At 42.8% G+C, this 20,557-nt stretch overlaps 1 protein-coding gene across 1 annotated transcript in view; it reads right to left on the reverse strand.

Annotated features, from left to right (window-relative positions):
* The window catches only part of Pik3r1 (phosphoinositide-3-kinase regulatory subunit 1), an 86,270-nt gene that overhangs the window by 24,186 nt on the left and 41,527 nt on the right, over window positions 1–20,557 (reverse strand). The window contains exons 3-4 of the mRNA XM_031360480.1: window positions 5,388–5,480; window positions 4,640–4,714 (exon numbers count right to left, since the gene is read on the reverse strand). Coding sequence (XP_031216340.1) covers window positions 4,640–4,714; window positions 5,388–5,480 — 168 coding nt within the window. The remainder of the gene's footprint in view (window positions 1–4,639; window positions 4,715–5,387; window positions 5,481–20,557) is intronic.

Genomic DNA, 20,557 nt, shown 5'->3' on the forward strand with positions numbered 1-20,557 from the left:
TACTGTGCTCAGAGGGAGGACCTGACATACACATCTCCTCCCTTCTCTAAGGCCCTGGGGGTTCTGCTGCCAAGGAGAAAAATGGAGCAAGCTAATATAAAGATATTATATAACCCAGTGTGTGGCTGGTTCAGGCAGTGTCTAGAAGATGAGAAATACAAGAGTCACTTTAAGATGTTTCTACATAAGGAGAGGACAGTATTTGGGCTATCCCCAAACTAAAGATGATAGTGTAAAGCAGGCTCCTTAAACTTTCCCTGTTCAACAAACAAATACACAAACAAAACAAACAAAAATACCTTTGCCCATTCATGATCTCTTGTACCCAAGAAATTTTTGTATGATCCAAGATAGTTAGGTACATAAAACAGGCACACAAAGCAAATACTTAATGAAATTATAAAGCAATTTATTTTACAAGAATTGCTAAGAACACATATAACTTTTACCATTGATTAAAGGTGAAAGGTAATTTGCATACTAATAAGAGGTTTCTTTGTTTACTCTTATACAGAAGTAAACTTTAGCTGAGTATTTGATGCTTCAAGATTCAAAGCATCTTCAGAGCTTTTGGAGGTAATCAATGTTTACTTAAAAATTGTCGATGCTGGGATGTTGCTTTGTATAAATACATGATACGAAATGATGGAATTATATGCCAAGGGCCATCCCAAATTTTTCTGGAAATTCTTTCCTAATGATTCCAACCCAAAATCTATTTAACTTATTTTTAAAAAATGAAACTCAAAGAACAATTTTTACAATCAAGCATTTTTGTATAATTCAATCCAAAGACAAACTAACATTTGTGTACGTGCATATATGTATATGTGTGTGTCTGTAAATGTATACAAACATACTAAAGACATACATGTTGAGGATGGTAGGAAAATTCATATCAAGGTCTTCCAAAGTTCGATCACACTGTTTTCTACGGAGCAGGAATCTCTGTGTGTATATAATCCATGACACACAACAGTGTTGAATAGGATCTGAGGTGCGTGTGGCCTGACAGCATGGACTGCATACACAGTGAAGAGTGCGAATGTTGTATGTTCAGACCTAAGATAGCAAAAGTGGAGCATGGCATGGGGAAATATGGCCAAAACATCTTAGATTGTTACCTGTTTGGTTTCGACTTAAATTTTAGCTCAGACACCTTTACTGTTGCCAGCTTCTTTATGAGCACATGAGGTCACCCGTCCCTTTATGGGGAATGACCCACAAACGGAAAAGCTATGGGAATCTGGGCTGAGACTGAGGTACAAAAAGCCTTCCCGACACGTCGTCCCATCGTTCCATCATCCCACCAAGTAGCCAGAGGTCCGTGATCATGATACCACAGCCTGATATCAATGTACATAGGCCAGGTCAAGAAGAAAAGAGGATAACAGACTGCACCCCTGAAATATCTGAGCTAACCAGACAACACAGCACATCCTAACAAGGATGCACAGGCCATGCTGGGCCTTCGCATAAAGGGTCTCTCCTGAAACTGAGCCATTATTTATAAAATGATACAATGCCAATTAAGATTATATGGACATCTGTGTGGAACTCCAAAGAACGGCTGAAGTTTCTGCCTCCTCTAGATGCTGCCCTTGTATGCCTCCTGTCACGTCTCTCTGCCTTGAAAAGGAGTTATCTCTGAATTTGCTCATCCTGAAAAACGTATGCGGCACCATGAGGAGATGGGTGTAGACGTCAAGGTGTTCCAATCCCACGTTCCTCTCTCAGGCCTCATCCCCTTAGTGCTTCTTTCTGTGGGGCTGATGAGCAATGCCTTCACCAGGACACCTGGCAAGCAGTCTGTTTTATGTATCTCATGTCACACCTAGGGAGCCTCAAGGATAGGGTATGCCTCTCCCCTAATCTTCCAGCCTTGCTCAGCAGCCAACACGGGAGCTGTGGTAAAGAGTTCAGGTCTGGAGCCCTTGGGCAGGTGCTCACTCCCGAGACCTTCATAAGAACCTAGGGACTTTGGTCCACCTAGTCTTCACAGTATTTGAATGAAATTACACCACATGAGTTTTGGGATAAATTCCCTATGTGTAAAAATCCATGGGAGTTGCTGATAGGGTACGCTTGGTTTTATTATTTTTTTATTTTATTTTTTTTTTTTTGTGCAGTGACTTCTCACGTGCCTTGGGTTTTCTGACTTGTGCGATCCATGACTCCTCTTCTGTATTAATACCACCAGGCAGCTCTTAGCTACCCACAGCTAAGAGGTAGTAGTCCCTCACTTCACGTCTCACCAAATGACTGATGGGTAACCAATTCCTTCAATGCCTCACTACTCTGCTTGCCCGGGGAAGTCCCGCTCCCAACCCCCCCCCCCCACCAGCCACCAGTTGATCTCTATCTGCTTTAGTGGTTCCCAGGGCGTGGGGGTAAGAGTAGGAAGAGTCTGGCGCTCTCTGGAGACCGTTCTTGACTGTCGTGACTGGGGGTGGATGCTACTGGCACCGGGTGGGTAGAGGCTAGGGATGTGGCTAAATACGCTGCAGTGACTGTGACCTTCCCCCACTCCTGACCGGAGGGACACAGAGAGAGCGCCAGGCTGAGGAAGCAGGACTCAGATTAAGAGAAACCAGATGATGTCAGGAGAAAACTTAGACCATTAAAATTCAAGTAAGACAACAACAACAACAACAAAAATTGTTTTAGGGTAAAATGAGGAAGGTGAGAGGAAGGCAGAGACAACCAGAATAATCTGGATATAAATCACAGGTTTGCTACCCTACCACCAAATCCTGTGAAAGGAATTTGCTTCATCTGGGTTCTTGTTGCTGGAGACTTAAGAGTCACAAGCAGCAGCATTATAAGTTAACATGAGATGCTGTAAAAGGATGAAGAAAAGCAGGTTGGTGCTCACCTCTGGGTGGCTGGCATTGCAAAATTACAATAGCATTTGAATGCTAGCATTTGTCAGGTGAAACTGAGGCTCCCCATGGATACTGTAATAACTTAGAGGACTGAGAAGTCCACACCCAGAGACACAGAGTTTAGATAATGTTTGCTCTTTTCTAGCTAGGAAGTGTACCAGTTTTCTACATGTGGGTTTTGATGTCAATGGGGAAGGAAAGCTGCCTGTCAAAATACATAATTGACGTGAGTGAGTGAGTGAATCTTGGTGGTTTACACCATCTCATGAGTAGTGTGAAAAAAAAGCAAAAACTTTTTCCAAAGCTAACCTGGATCATTTTGTATTGGTAACGTTAAAACCTTAACCACAACTTTTCATAGTTTCATTAGTTTCTGGTGTCTTTTCGTTTCCTGTGACTTTTAGCATGTGTTCAATTTCACCCTTCCCCCTGCCCTTTTTTTTTATTTTTGTAACTAAAACATGGAACTCTATTTCAATTGGCAGAGAGCAAAATTCAGCGTTTCCTTAACACCCTGGTAAGGTCTCTGCCCGTCAGCTTCCAGTGACCCTGTTGGTAAAAGCATGGGGCACACACACAGAAGCAATGTTGCCCTGTGTGTGCTCAGCTGAGTTCGAGGCTCACAAGGAACCTGAGTTCAGACACTTGGTTGGGTTTGCTTCAAGTGAAAGCACGCACTGATAAACATCTAGTCTCGCTCTTTCCTCTAAGAAACACCTTTTGTAGAAATTCCCTGAGTTGCCTAATCCTGAAGTTGCTTCTCTCTTCAAAGGGTTACCTTGTGAGGGTCACGTGGGCATCCTCATGCCAGCATGGTTTTGAAGGAACCTTGCCCAGAACAAGAACAACAGCAAATGCAACCCTTTCATTTAAATATACAAACTTGGGTAAATGATATGTGGTAGAAAGTTACAAGATGGAGACAGAAAGGGACAGACTACTGTGAAGGGATGAAGGACTTGAGAGAGAGAAGTTGGCATGAGAAGAAAGCCAGCTAGGCTAAGTTGTGCTACTTTACCCTGTATGGAAAGGAAAGAAGAAGCCATATGAAGCCACCATTTGGCTGAATGAATAAGTGTCTCGTAAGTAAGGGTGTGCTGGAGCTGGATTGGCTGATGCTGGTTCGGGAGACCAAATGTTCTCAATTTTTCCCAACTCCACAGTCAACGACATGTTAGTCATCATGAAATCAACCACAGTGGGGATACTCATGCTAACCTGGTACTTTCTCTCTGCAGAGGGCAGGGTTTTGGTACACTATGGAATAAAGCACCCAATGCCATGTTACTCAATGTATATAGGGTGTAAAAAAGTAAGCAGGAGAGCAAGACAGCCAGCAAGCCAGGTGGGAAGGAAAGAGAGTCGGGAAAGGGTAAGAGGACACCAGGAGACATTTGTTAAATGACACAGACTAAGAATCTTTTTGGCTGACCCAAATGAATGAGATGTGACTGACAAGCAAGGCTCAGGAACAATGACAGAGACAGAGTCAGGTAAATGTCAAAAAGGCTGTTTCTGCAATTCTTGCTCAACCCAGGGGCTTGTGTGTATGGAAAGGGTTGAGGCTTATATTCCAACCCCAACTCAGGAGCCCTATAGCCAAGGCAGGGACTGCAAATGTACTAGGGTAGAAGGAGCTCCTGCACGTGATTTGAGAATTCCTTTGAGATTTACAGTGTTGTATGAATGGGAGTAGGATACATCATCAAACACAGAAACTTCATCTTCATTTATAATAGGCCCGTGACACTCACCACAATCAAGAAGCTGTCGCAATTCTGCAGGGTTGCTGGAGCTCTGTGTTCTGTATAGAGTCGAACATTCCAGTCCTAGGACACAAAACAGACCATGTATGCAAAACACAGCTCTCAGGAGAACCTGTGAGCCTGCTGCCAGAGGGACATTCCAATTTCCATCCGGTATCTATTCTTGATGTGTACTAAATACCCTTGGAAGCCAACGTCAACAATTAATTTTATCTGGTATGTCAATAATTTTGGCAAATCCAGGACTATTAAAAAGCAGGTTAATCATCTTTATTAAATTATGAAGAACTGAATAGCTTCTACATAGTAAGCATGTATTAGTTTTTGAGCTGCGGTTCTCAACCTGTAGATCACAACCCCTTTGGTGGGTGTTGCCTGAGACCATGGGAAGACACAGATATTTACAGTATGACTCATAACACCAGCACAACTACAGCCGTGAAGAGGCAACAAAAATAATGTTATGGTTGGAGGTCACTACAACATGGGGAACTGTATTAAAGGGTGTCGGCATTAAGAAGGTTGAGAACCACTCACTGACCTAGAGTTAGGAATTATTAGCTAGGATTTCTTCCTAGTACAGAGTCCCTACACGACTAGTGAGGATAACATAGCCTCTATCCACAGCAGTTAGTAAGACAGTCATATAACGTGTAGCCCAGAGATACTTATAAATTATAACAGTCATGAAATAAAACTGAAAATAAGAACTGACTTCCTCTAGCAGTCTGGTTACCTTTCTTCTCAATGGTTTCCAGGAGCTTTATAAGGAGAGGCGGGGCAACATCAGGAGAGGCAAACTGCTCGGCCAGATCAGGAAGGGTCAACGCTGAAAGAGAGACATTCCCAACATTAGATTTCATGCAAGGCAGTCAAACACATTCAACCACAATGAAGAATTTTTAAATACAAGTAATTCAATTACTCCCAACCATAGGAAACCAGAGTTTCTTAAAGGGATCCCTACACCATGCTGCACACTGCTGGGGCCCCAGAGACATATCTGTTGTTGCCTTCCAGAGAGAGTTCTCTGAATGCTCACCAAGAATACCCTCACAACGGGCTTCTGATGTTCTCCCCTCTGGGGCATCTTTCCTGGGATAGATTGCCCTATGTTAGGGCACTTCAGAATACAGGCTGGGCCCAGGTAAAGGGGATCCAGGCTAGACTGGAGCTTGCATGTTCAGGGAGAATAAAAAGATGCTTCAGCCCCATGTCCTGAACACAACCAGGGAGTCCAGAAAATCTGAAACCAAGTCCGACCTCTAGGTTATTATGAAAGAACTGTTGCTCAGGTAGGCGAGACTAGATAAAATCTTGAGATAGTCTGTTACCATGGCACATAACTGACATATCTGAATTCCTAGTAGCTTGGTATTCTTTTTGTACCCTTGCACTGAGTTCCATCAATGCCAAGGCATCACTGCAAGCCAACACAAATGACCACTGGCTACCCAACAACAAATTAAGCCCCTGTGTAAATGTTATCAAAAACCTTTACTTGTATATGCATGCATGCATATGTGTGTGTATATACACCCATACATACCTACCTACATACATACATACACACACACACACACATACACACACACACACACCACACACCACACACCACACAGGTGCACGTACAAACACACAGACACATAGCAGCAGCAACAGCTGCAAAGGGCAAACCATTTCATTTCCTTTGATAAACTATAAACCACTTCCCTTGACTTTAGAGCTTCAGCTCACAACAGTATCCTCTCCCACAAATACCTTCCCTTCTACATGGAACAAAATGAAGGTCACCCTCTCCATGTGCATACATACAAGAGAAACTGAAGATAAAAAGAAGAGCTATCCATCAGGATTCAGTCCAGGGTCTTCCTGCTAAGAAGCCTCTGCACAGCCCCAAATTCCAAACCCAAGGTTACGTAGTAAAGACACATACCCATCCTGCACTCATAGAACTAACCCTCCAACCCTCCTGTTCCCTTCACATGTAACATAAGCATTTTTTAATGGGAAAAAAAAAACCCCACTGGCACAGAGATTGAAATTGCTTAATAAAGTTTATCTCTTTCCAAAATCTTATCAACGCGATCATTTCTGCAGGCAAATATGAAAACTAAATTAAATGATAATTAAAAATTTCATGTAACTATTATTGAAATATGCACCCAATAGTTGCTAGTTGGGTAAGTGCTGCGCATACAAGAGGTTTCTATCTCCCTCTACTTCAGCTGAAAAAAAAAACAAAACCCATAACAAAAATCAATATCCTAAGCTACAGAGTGTTTCCATCTAACACCTAGATGGCTGTTAGATGACGTCTCTGAAAACCGCTGTGGTGCCCACCAGATATCTGTGAGAACACTGGCCTTTTCAAAGCACTGCGCACATCGGGGAAGGAGGAGTTCTCCTTTTGGTGCTGTACTGAGGGGATGCCCAGCTGAAGTTTTTAATACTGAAGAAGCAGCTTGATTGCACAAAGGCATGACTCATGACAGCTGACCGGGATTTCGCAATAGGAGCTTGAAAGGGCAAACTTTACAAGGTAAGACAATGAAAACAACAACAATTCTAGGATGCCCTACTCCTTAGTAGAGGGTCCCACTCAGCCTGCTTCCTCTCTGAAGTATTCAGACCTAGCTAACACGGCAGTTCCAATCACTCACTTTAGACAATGGGATCATCACTGGAATTCTAAACAGTACTCTAAAACAAGTGTTACTTTCTTACAACAATTCTAAACCCAACTATTCTCTAATTCTATTTTTTTTCCCCGGCTTTCAAGACAGGGTTTCTCTGTGTAGCTCTGCCTGTCCTGGAACTCACTCTGTAGACCAGGCTCGAACTCAGAAATCCGCCTGCCTCTGCCTCCCAAGTGCTGGGATTAAAGGCGTGTGCCACCACTGCCTGGCTCTCTAATTCTATTAAATACATATGTAAGACCTATATTTCTGTCAGTAGATTTCATGGTAAGAGATATCAGCAGGAAGTAGCGAGGGATGACTAACAGGCTAGCTGTTCCTTGATTAGTCCATGTTGAAGCATCAAATCAAAGTCTGATAAAACATAATGGTACCAAAAATTATTTAAAAACAAACAAACAAACAAGCAAGCAAGCAAGCAAACAAACCAAAAACTACAGAATGTCCAGGTTGGGGCTGTCAAGCAAAACCCAAATTAGCAGCATGAACATCTCCATTTTACATATACATTCCATCTGATGCAATTTTTCAGATATTCTGGATCTGAATCAGAATGCACTTCAGTTCGGAAGCTTGCCATACTGCGTTGTCTAAGGTCTGCAGAGCTACAATCATTCTTAAGCATCTGGAAGTGTCTGTAGATTTCCTGACACACCCAAGCCCAGTTTCTCACTTAGCCAAATCATTTTTCATCAGAAAAAGTCAACACTGTGCAAGGAAGAAAGAAAACACAGAACAGTCCAAAGGTCTGAGAGGAGTGAGTCTAAACCATGTATAACTGGTAAGGAAGGCAGACTAGGCTAGCCTTCCACACTTACAAGAACTCCGATGAACCAGGAGCCCCAGGTCATAGAAGAAATTACTCATGCTACATCTGAGGCTGCATTTTCTGTTTGCTCTTTCTGCAGGCCCTAGTGACAGCCAATCACAGAACAGAAAAGAACCTCTCTCCCAACTGAAGCCCTTCCCAAACTCCTAAAGCCGGCAAGCCTCAACACTCCTGGGCACCAGCGGTGTGTGGGAGATAGGAGCATTCTGTGCTCTAAGTGGTGCCAACGCTACCAAGTGCAAGATGAAACCAACACACAGCTGCAGCTTTTGGAGGCATTCTCCATTAAAAAAAAAATTTTTAAAGAAAAAAAAAAAAGACATTTTAAAGTTAGTGCCTGGCAGGAGTGAGTGGAAAGTTTAAGCGGAAACATCAAAACGCAGAGACTGCCCAAGCCAAGTACTTCATTCTAATGGAAGCGGCTTGGAAGTGTGTGAAAAACTGCTCGTTCCCACTCAAAATGTAACATGGAATACACAGGAAAGAAATGATATATGCAAATGGGGATCATTATTAAGTCAAGATGTTAAATTGTCTACTGACTTGCTGAATCCAAGCTTTATTTTCTGTCAAAACCAATCTTCTCTAGTGACTTCAAAAGAAAAAAAAATAGTGGACACAAATCAAAGCAACCTCAATTTTTTTCTTAAACAAATGCTGTAAGCACGTTCATACTGTCTACCTATAACAGCTAATACCCTGGACTTCAAACTTCTTAAGCTCTACAGGCTGCAAGCCACATCAAAAGCTGGAGTACTCTTTGGGCAAGACAGTAAGACTAAAAATCAAAAACAAAGCAAAACCAAAAAGAACAAAAAAACCCCATGGGTTTGTTAATTTTGATACACACTGGTTTCATCAGTAGTGCTGACATGATTAAACACACAAAGAGACGTGGGTCTCCATCCTTGGGGTACCATTTAATAATAGTAATCTTGGACAAGTTAATTGACTTAGACCTGAGTTTTTTCATCTGTAAAATGGGAGTAATTATATGAGTTAGTATGGATTAGTGAGCAATAGATCCTCAACAGACAAGGTACCCGGGGTGTAGAAAGACAATCATTAGCATCATCATGATCAACAGATTCAAAGGGTTTCATTTTTACATGTATTAATATCTGTCTGTCTGCATGTCTCTACATGGACCACATTACATGTATGCTAGTTGCCCAAGGAGGTCAGAAGAGGGTATTGAATCCCCTAGAACTGTAGTTATTGATAGTTGTAGCTGCCATGTGAGCGCTGGAAACTCAACATGGGTCCTCTGCAAGAGCAGCCAGGACTCTACTAGGCAATCTCCCCTGCCCCATTAAAGGATTTCTGAATATTCATTGGGGATGACAAAATTTAAGAGCAGACTATCTATTATATTAGGTCAGTTTTCTTAATACTTCTTAAAGGAGGGGAGCTTGAAGCATATCTGACAGTAGATATTAATGTTTTGCTTCTTGTTCTATAAATAATACTCAGTATCTTTTCAGAAGTTAACTCAAACATTATACTATTTTGAACTTATCATATTTTCTCCCAATAAGGACCACAATGCTAAATCTATAAGTCATTTGACTTCAAATCTCTGAATCTGAAGGAAAAACTAAGTTGGAATGATTGTGTAATAAATTCTACTAAGTGTCCACAAGCAAACTAGGTTTTCCTTCGGAGAATGAAGACCAAAGGAGGAGCAATGAAAAATGGGAGTTGACGTGAAAGTAAATCTTCAGGCATAACCACACTGTTTTCGGAGGTAACTAATAACCGGGACATTTTCAAGCAGCTAATAGATTTGAACGGATGCCTGCGAGTCCTTATAGATAGATATCCTACACTCCTTAGTTCTGAGCATCTCCAAGTTCATCCCCTGCTTAATCTTTTTTTGCTCCACAAGTCAGAAGAGAAGACTAGGAGACTCTGCCCACTTAATCTTATTTCTAGACTGGCTTCTCAGTTGGCCTCAGAAACAAACAGCAGGCAAAGGTCTTAGGAAGTACAAGCAGGCGCACAGCTTTGCCTCTGACAGTCTCTACTGGCTATAAAGTGACTTTAGAATAGGGAAGTGCAAGGTTACACTTAATCTTTGACAGGCAGGCTAATTAATTGTGATCTTTATCGCCTAAATTGGAATCTGATATAAAGATGACAACTTACAGTGCACAGCAAATTAAAATGCTGAGCAGGAGGTAAATAGGAAAGAGTGTGAGCTCCCCCCCCCCCCAATTTCCTACCAAGAAAATAATTTATAGTTGAGTCCAAGTTTCAAAGGCCAATGATTTATAAGGGAAGTTGTTCTTTTGGTCTGTTGGCTTAGAAAGATTTCAATTGAAGCATGACTCAGATAACCCATAAAAGAAAGAATGGGGAGGTGGGGATGGGGAGAGAGAAAAAATTACATTTCATGCACATGTTAGTGGCACTTGGCTTTTTGTTGAATGCATGAAGGAAGAAGGGTTAATGACACCAGCTAGGAGCCATGTCCCCACACCATTTAACATGTATGCTCTTATTTTTTTTTATACCAGCTCAAGATGTCTAGTCTTTATTATTCTTGATTTAAAGACAAGGAAACAGATGTTGAGAAATGTGAGACAGCCTCTGGAAGATTATTGAGTTTAAATGGTGTGTGTGTGTATGTGTGTGTGTGTGTGTGTGTGTGTGTGTGTGAGTGAGAGGGGGGAGAGGGAGGGAAAGAGGGAAGGAGGGAGGGGGAGAGAGGGAGAGAGAGAGTATGTTTGTATGGAGGGGGTGGTTCCATTTGGTCCATGTCATAAGCTCCTAAGTAGTGTGCATGTGCTTAGCATGGACCAGTTTTCTCTGCATCAGTCCTTGGCTTGGAAATGTTTCCTATGATGTTTCCCAAAATTTCAAGGATCCCAAATTTCAGTGGTAACTGCAGTGAAGAGTGTCCACGTGACACAGAAGGCATGCAATCCTCAATCCCATCAGGCAATGGCCATGTACTGGTGGGTTCAAGAAAAGCCACCTCCACAGCAGCATCCGCTTACATATATCCTGCCCCAAGTTAGACAGTAGATGTATTCTCCTCCATTCTCACAGTTTTGAAGTACAGGTAATCAACAGTACACACAGTGGAGCAGTAGGCATAGTAGATGGAAGTAGGGACACCTTGCAGAACAAAGTGAGGGAGGGCTGGCCGCAATGCTCATGTCTCTCCCATATACATTTGATACTAAACCTCACCATCAAACTTATAAAATATGTTAAGTGCTACAATGAAGCCAGATCATAAGGTGGAATTTGAGGAGCCCCAAAATGCAATTAGAGGAAATGGAAGAAATTGGAAAGTTATCAGAGTGACACCAGAGGCCAGAAAGATGTCTGTTCTAGGCTGGTAACCCACTGACCAAGCAGAAGCAAACGCTGGCCAACGGAGGACAGAACTTGAGAAGGAGAAACTGCCAAAGCAGCAAACTGGTTCAGCTGAACAATGCTGAGAGCTTTAAGAAAGGCTGGATGGAAATCAGAGGCAACAAAGAGCACCAAAGCCCATCCTAGTCAGCCTAGGGAGCCAGGGCTTTTCTCTGACATTTAAAAATATACTGAAAACTTGAATGCCTGGCTATACTCCACCTAGACCCTACAATTAATATTTTGTCATAAATGTTATCTGTAATTATTTTTTGGTACATTTCAAGATAAGGGGTGTGAATTAGTTACCACGGACTGTATTGTGTTCCCCACAATCCATATGTTGAAGCCCTTTGAGGTACCAACCCCCTGCTCCCAAAGTGATGATACTCAAGAGATAGCCTCTGGAAGATTACTGAGTTTAAATGGTGTGTGTGAGTGTGTGTGTGTGTGTGTGTGTGTGTGTGTGTGTGTGTGTGTGTAGAGAGAGAGAGACAGAGACAGAGACAGAGACAGAGAGAGACAGAGTATATGTGTGGAGGGGGTGGTTCCCTTCATCATGAGATCAGTGTTCTCACCCTTTCCAGAGGAGGATCTGTGGAAGGAGGTCATACACGCCAGAAAGAGCTCCTCACCAAGTCCTTACCAAATTACCAGAATTTACCAAGTTCTTTGGTAACCTGAGCTCATGTATCAGTAACCACACCTAAAGTGAAAAAACCTTCCTTTGTTTAGAAAGTCAGTTGCAAACTCTTTAAGTATTTAGAAAACACCTCTTAAGTAAGAATGCTTCTGATAGTGATATATAAGCTTTCAGGTACATATCAATAATCCCAATTGAGCAAGTGTTTGATACCCATGCTGCGAGATCTCAGACCACAAACTTTCAAGGAGCAAGAACTGAGGATGAGTGTTCCTCCAGCTATAAAGAGGACTACAGAAGCCAGAATACTGATAACTGTTGCCTACATGTGCTTGGTTTCCCAGTTTGTTTGTTTGTTTGTTTGTTTGTTTAATTAATTAATTAATTTTATTTATGTAAGTACGCTGTAGCTGTCTTCAGACACACCAGAAGAGGGCATCAGATCCCATTACGGATGGTTGTAAGTCACCATGTGGTTGCTGGAAATTGAACTCAGGCCCTCTGGAAAAGCAGTGCTCTTAACCAGTGAACCATCTCTCCAGTCCTACAGGTTGGTTTTACAGTGGACCTCAGCAAAGCACCTTAACTTGTGTTGTGCAGATGGTACTAAGTAGAAGCTCTCCCTGTGTCAGTGATTGGGTCTGATATCCTACCTAATGTCATATCAATAGATATTGGGGGCAGAGAGCCTTGTGGTTTGGTGCATCTGAGAGTCACAACTTGACTGAGGTCCCAGGTAAATTCTGGCCAATGGCAAGACTCCTTAGTTTTGATGTATGGCTAAGAGAGACTGTGGAAAGGGAGCACTGGAGAAGCAGTGGAGCCCAATTACCATGACTGCGGGTGAGAAGCCCCTTGACTTTCACCCTCAGAACCCAAAGAGCCTTGGGAGGCCGTATAATTCTCCCCATTTAATAGATGAGGAAAGAAAGATGTAAAATAACGAAGTGATTTGCCCAAAGTCAGTACAGCAGTTAAGTGGCAAACTGACTTGAATGAATCCAGCTTGCTTTCTTGGGAGGCCCCCTGGATGCATTCCGGAGGTTACCCAGCCAGCCAAGAGCAGAGGCTGCAAAAAGCTTTGCAGGAGATTGATATAAAAGATCCTGGCAGCACGTAGGAGCCATGGTGACAAGAAGCACATTTGCTCAAATCGGGCTTGGATTGGTGGGCCAGCTTCTTACCATCGCTTCTTCTTTATCAGACCTGAGCCCCTGCCAGCCCACTCAGCCAGGCTAAATATTTTTGGGACAGCATTTATTAAATATTTTTCTCATAAGGCTAAACTAAGCACATTCTTCCTCAGGAATGTCACTGGGTTTATTCAGCTAAAAATAACTGGCCAACTTATCATATTTGGCAAAATATGAAGGGCTCTTTGTGAGTCATCAGGTAGAGGAAAGGCCCAGTAAAGACCTGGGGACTGAAGAGGTGGCTTGGTGGTTACGAGCATTAGCTGCTCTTTCAAAGGTCTCAGGTTTGATTGCCAGTACCTACACAGCAGTTCACAATGGCTATAAGTCCAGTCCGGGCAGATCTGGCTGGACTTCTGGCTTCTGAAGGCAGTACATGTATGTGGCACCCAGACAAAACACCCATACGCGTAAAAAATAAGTAATAAAAACAAAACAAATAGTGACTAGAATATCAGTGGAGGAAGAACAAGAGAAAGATGAATTGCATATGGGATGGGCAAGAAAGATGAATGACTCAAAATACCGAATGGGAAAATCCCCGATAAAAAGGGAGAAATACATGGAGAAACTGAGTTTGTAACAGTCAGAGTTCTTCATTAACAAAACCCCTTTAAAAAAAAAAATCACAGACAGAAAGCTATGCTATCTCCACAGAATAGAGGCAATGATCTTGAGATATAGGTAAACACAGCCTTAATGGTGTGGAGGATCATGGTTTGAAAGAAATAATAAGGCTTTACTACTTCTGTTCCGGGCAATTAATTCTGGTGGGCTAACACATTTTCCTCTATCAAAAGATGCCATGTCCACCAAATAAATGAACACAAACATATTCATTAAAGAAGTAACTTGGCTTTAAGGATACTAAATAGGCCCGCTGGAGCAAGATGGACTATGCCAGTACAGTCTCTTAAAAACACCTCCAGCTGGAAAGAGTACTAAGCTATGGCCAGTCATTTGTGTCAGGCTAATCTTTTTTTTTTTTTTTCCTTAACTGCAATACCAGGAATCACTGCAGATAGAACTGTAGCAAAATATTAAGTATATATTGATTATATCTGACCTTGTTCCACCAAAGATTCTCAGAATAAGCTAACAAACAGAGAGATGACATTTGAGGAGTGCGCGTGTCATAATAATTGCTTAAAGGTCTGTGGGGGTGAAGTGGGCAACTCAATATAAAGGAGCAAACTGCTGAATGAAAAGGAGTAAAATAAGCCTGCCACCCAGATGGGAGGCAACCAATAAGGCTTTTTAATCAACACCTTAGCTCCAAGTGGTAGCGTGGCGTCCTGCAGACAGGACACAGTTGGAACTTCCTGATTGCAAGGTGGGAATGGTGGGAAAATGCTGATTTTCTATAAATGGAAATACCTGGGATGTTGTTAATGAAAAAGTACCAGTGACTCAGGCTGGTGGAGCGTGCTGGTGGAGGGGAAGGCATTGCCCTCGCTGTGGGGCGCTCTCTTCTTCCATTAGCATCTCAGAGAGGACCCTTTCCGTGCTCCCATCCTCCACCTCACCCCTCTCTTAGCACCACTTCTTCGTAAGGCTGAACAGGAAGTGATAGCGCCTGCACCATGGGAAGGAGTTTTGTACATTTTGTTCTATCAGATTAGCCCCAGTAACTTTATGAATTATGAGCTGTCAACTCCTTTTTCAACCGCTATAGAATATGCTTCTTAGAAATTGTAGCTATAAATAAAACAACAGATGTTTTCAATTGACTCCAATAGCGCGCTTGGGCAACTCTGTTAAAGGGGAGAAGTTAAAAGAAATCGCCACAAGACTGAATTAGGGCTCCGCCTGTTGGTCACTTTTGCCACAGTCTTGAAAGACATGTTCATTGAGGCCACTAAGGGAAACCAGAAAGGGGTTAAAAAAAACAGCTGTGGCCTCTCTGTGAGTTTTATGTTAAGTATACTTAGATCCTCTTCTAGGCATAACAGTCACTATAAAGAAAAAGAAAAGAAAAAATTCTAAAAGGTGAAGAACGTGTTTGACATGTTCCTGGTTTCTCTATGAGCAGCGAGAGTCAGGTAACTTTGAACTAAACATCCAGTATCTCTGGATCCTCGTTGTGCAGCTAAGAGAAATGATCAAAGACTAATATGATTAATAACAGCAGCCATACTGAACTGTTTCTAGTTCTTAAACTCTAGGCCGGGGGAGGGGGGAGGAGTACAGGGGGGAAAGGGAGGACGGGAAACCTAGCTAAATACAAACGAATTAAATTTACACCGTTCAAGTGTATTTAAAAATGTGTTCTCAGCTGCCAAGCTACCTCCACCCTGGCAATCACGTGAGGTAGGGATGGCTGGCATCAGCAGCGTGCACAGGTTACTTCAAATGTGTGTGCGAAACATAAGAAAGTGAGAGGGTGGTAGCAGTCACTAACGCGTCATCTGGTTACAATGACCTATCCTGAACCTAAGGTGTGGGGCTTAAAGCGGGCTTTGCAAATTAAGTATTAAATTAAATTCAAAATTAAGAGACTGAAGAGCTCCGGAGACCTCTGAACATGGACCTCACGGAAGACAACGGATCACATGGTCTTAAGTGAATCTCAAAGCCCGGACAGTACAAATCAGAGACTGGCTGCAGGAGCTTCTGTGTGTGCTGATCTGGTGAGGAAGGAAGACTGTGGAACAGAGAGTAGCATGAAGCCAGTTAGTGAGGGAGGAAAGGGGACAGTGGAAACCACGATATGCCCTCAGGCGACTTCCGGGAGCCAGCACAGCAGCCTGGGAAAGAGCAGCAGTCTTGTTTGGGACAGACTCAGAGGCGGGGCGTGAGCACCAAGTCCCCCGCCCCCTTACCCACTAGCGCTTGGCACAGCAGAGGTTAAGGCTCCAGGAGCGCTTCTCTTTCCGGTCCTCACTCTTGATCCTCACTCTTCCGCACTTCGAGGTAACCTCCTTTGATGGTTTTGAATTTCTGAGCAATGCATGCACAGCACTAGAGGGCTCTGGGAGAAAGGGTAAGGAGGAGAAATCTGCCTGTGAACTGCTACAGTCAGTCAATGAGAGGACAGGGAAGGGTGGTTTACTCTGAAGGAGCCTGCTCTGCTCCCCAGGTCCCAGGTCTTTTCTAAGTGTATGGATTCCCCTGGTGGCCAGGGGAAGGGGGCAGCGCTTACCATTCAGTCATTTAATTCTTCAGAAAACTGTATGCTCTTTAAAATGTGGTCATGGAAAAATAATCCCAAACCACACAAGATCAGAAACAATGCACTAAGCCCAGAGCATCTGAACTGTGGGCACAGAGATGACAGTCGTCATGGCCAACATGATGATGCATTTAATATATGCTTACATTCTGGACTTGAGTGGTTGTACTGAAATTTCCAAATACAATTGTCCACAACACCATGAGGAGGGCTCTGTCATCATCCCATCTTATGAGGAGGTGGGCAGATCGGTGACCCAGATAAAGAATTGGTTCAATCTCACACAACGAACCAGCCAGAGCCAACATTCATTCAACTCAAGGGACTCCCCATTTACTGTGTACTTTAAAAATGGACTGTCCAGAGCCAGATGGTAACATTAGAAATTAATCTGTAGCCAGAGAACAGACTCAGGAAGTGAGAACTGCTCCTTGACTGGTCTGGCCTTTACGGAACATATTCTTCTTTTCCTAAGAGAGTCCATATCTGATTGCTGGCTCCCCTCTGGGAGCAGGCCCCATCATGGTGACACCCCCTTACTCTTAAAAATCACAAGAGGGTTTGTGAGAACAGCTTGGGCACAATTCTCTCCTTTGCCAACTGACCATTCACTTTGAAAGGGAAAAAGCCAGATCTAAGATAAAATCACACAGAGTATATGACACAGCCACTGTGTAGACTTCAGAACAGGACAGAAAGGAGTCACAGGACCCTACAACAGGGACTCTAAATAGAAGGAGGTGTGGAATCAAGTTTTCTGACATGCTTCCTTTACTTACTCTTATAAATATAAAACAGAAAATGAATTAACCAAAACTTTTGTAGTCATTCCTGTACTAGTCACACTTGGAACAATGTCAGTATAGAGCTAGGACCTGCCAGCAGGCTGTGACAGGAGGCTGGTGGACTCAGAACTAGACAGACAGCGGTGCTCTCTCAAAGAGTCTTCCAATCTTCCTCTGTGTGGCTTTGGTCATCTTGGGGATGTATTCATTTTAAAATAAAAACTATGAAGACAAACAAATGAACTACACTGCAGGTGTTCCAAGAGGGTCAAATAAGTAGGCACACTTTTACTGGGGGTATAGAACTGCTCAAGATGGCTCAGCCCTCCTGGGAAGGCATTTGGTGGGATACTACCCCAGCAGTCCCAGAGTCTGTCATGGTGTCCAGAGTAAGGTCGGGACATGAGTAGGGCTCCACCGAAACGGTATGATTAATAAGGTTCTTGCATCTGATGCTTCTCCATCTGTTCCTGGCTTCCCTTGAAATGAACAGGAAGTTTGACTGTGTGCCTCCTGTTTCGAGACCAATCATCTGCTGACTGCAGATGACAGAAGGTTCAATTACCAGGGAAAGGCTGGCATCGCTTAGCCATTAAGTCAGAAAGCCCACACGGTCTGCTTAGGTTCACATCTGGACAGTATGAGCAGCAATAATTTGATTTATAAAATTAGGGGTCATTAACATGTCCCATATTGGCTGAAAGACAAATGAACAGAGGTTACAATATAAAAGGGGTGGAGGTAGAAACGTCTACCAATATTAGAGGCAGAGACAAGCTCCTTAGAGAGCTCGGTTTCTTCTTGACAAAATGGTCCAATGGTATACATTTTAACAGTACAGTCTTTATAGAGCATTCGAGTTAATGACCTCATTCTTACGAAGACATGGAACTATTTTTCAAGGGTGGTGGTTCACAGTCTTAAGTCTGAGCTACACACTTCTGATAAGAATGGTGACAGAGAATGGCTGAGCCATGTAGCAACTTCTTATGCTGCAAAGCTGTCTTCCTGCATGAGGTGGCTGTGCTGCCTGATGCTTACTCCTAAAACCCGTCTCTTCTAACTACCTACCTGGCCCATGAAGCTTCGACCCAGAACCTAACACTTATAAAAAAAAAAAAACAAAACAAAACAATGAGTTTCATAATTCAAATAGCCTTTAATAGTTTGGGCCCAGGAGAGAGTTGTCTTTAAACAAGTGAGTAGATTTTGTTCTTTTTCACAGAAAGGTGTTGGGGGTGGGGAGCAGGTAGCAGAGACTAGCGTTGCAGACAGTTTCCATCTTAGACTACATATTATAAATCACCAAAACCCACCAAATCAAAAAAAGGAAAAAAGATTATTCGGGAAAAGCAGCAAGAGAACAGGAAAGTTATGTTTTCCACAGGCGAATCTCCCTTGGAAATGTCACTTCCTGGGTAACAGATGCTGCATGCAATGAGAGCCTGAACATGCAGCTAACACAGAACAGGGACCAGATATTAGACATGGAGTCTCCCTCAGAAATGACGGTTCTGGCTTTTTTTTTAAAAAAAAAAAAAAGCTATACAATAAATGATTGGTTGGAAATGTTAATGCACTGTGGAAAAATTATCTGACAAAGGAAGAATATAATTATGCAGGCAACATACATATAAAGGCATCAGCAAAAAGATAATGCTTTCAGAGTGTTTTATACCCAGTACATGAAATGTTCCAACTGGCTTCCATGACTGCATTAAGCCAAGGAAGGGGTCAAGTTCATGATTACTCCATCGTGTCAGAGTACTCTATCTTTCCGCTAGACAGAAAGGGTAAAGTTTAAGGGAACTTTCCTGGGTCCACCTGTCTGTTCCCAATTCTGTTACTTGCTTCTTTAACTCAAGATGCTAAAGACAGGTTAGGAAAAACCCAGATGTGGTAGTGAACTAGCCTGTTCCCACCTCTGTCCAGACCACCCATCATGCCAGCTTTCTATGGCACCTAGCCTAGCAATGTGCAAGGAGCCTCTGTGAAGTACTTCTGACCGCTCCCTCCCCTGAAATCTGCAGTCACCAAAGCACCAATGTCCGAGTGAATGCACTGAGATTTGACAAGGCAAGACGAGGAAACAGCAGAGCATGAGGCGTATGCTCCTTCAACAGCTGCCCTTCCTTTCCTAACCCCTTTTCTTAACTTGGCAATGTTTTCCTTCCTTCACATTCATTCTCTCTCTCTCTCCCTCCCTCCCTCCCCCTCTCTCCTCCTCCTCTTCCCTCTCTCTTCCCCTTACTTCTTTCTCACTGAGCAACCTCCCCAGTCCAAGGCTTCAGGCACTCTGTCTTTGCCCACACAAAAGCCACCCTCTTCAACTCACTGAAAGAAAAATTCATTATACTGATACAGGAAACATGATATGGAAATGACCCAGGACACCAGGACATGGTCAATTTTCATGGAGCATCAAGCCAAATTCTTCTCATTGCAAAGAAATGAAGAACAGTCTTTTCCTGAAAACAACTGCTCCCTGATAGGAATCTTGGGAAAGTCCAATTAAGATTATCAATGTGTTCTACAATACAATGGATTTATAGAGATCAAGATAAACCACTATACTCACTTGACCTGAACCAAATACAATAAGCAAGCCATAAATTGGTGTAGCATGTAAAGCATTACAAAATATTTTTACATATAGTATTTAGAGACTATAAAAATAAAAAACCAAATTCTAATAAGTAAGGACAAACTGTTCCCATTAAAGACTAGGGACATCAGTTACTTTGAACTGTGTTATTTTGAATCAACAGATACACACTTTTAAAAACTTCTATGAGTCTCTCCCCTACAATAGCGGTGAACGGCCACAGGATTTGGCATTGCAGGGAGTGGTGGGTCCTGTCTGTTTGCTGGCTGCTTCACTCTCATCCTGACTTTCTCCCTTTAGATGAAGTGCAGTGGGGCCTGAGTAAACCTAGGAAGCTCAAAGAGCGATGTGCAAAGACCGAGGCTGAGATGAAAATATAGTTCTCTCCCAGCACACTTTCACGTCTTCGAGTTCCTCAACCTCATCATGTTCCTCAAGGACTATTTTTTGGGGCAGAGTTCCATTAACTCTTGGTCCATGAGAGTCACAAAGCAGTAGCTCACAAGTGATATTCTTTGCTCTGTTGCTGAAGCACACAATGGAGTTGTATGGGAAGCTAACCCTGGCTGTCAAATTATTCCAATACTGGTAGTCAAGAACTGATACCAACCAAG

Source organism: Mastomys coucha, unplaced genomic scaffold (assembly GCF_008632895.1).
Source record: "Mastomys coucha isolate ucsf_1 unplaced genomic scaffold, UCSF_Mcou_1 pScaffold8, whole genome shotgun sequence".
Lineage (NCBI taxonomy): Eukaryota > Metazoa > Chordata > Mammalia > Rodentia > Muridae > Mastomys > Mastomys coucha.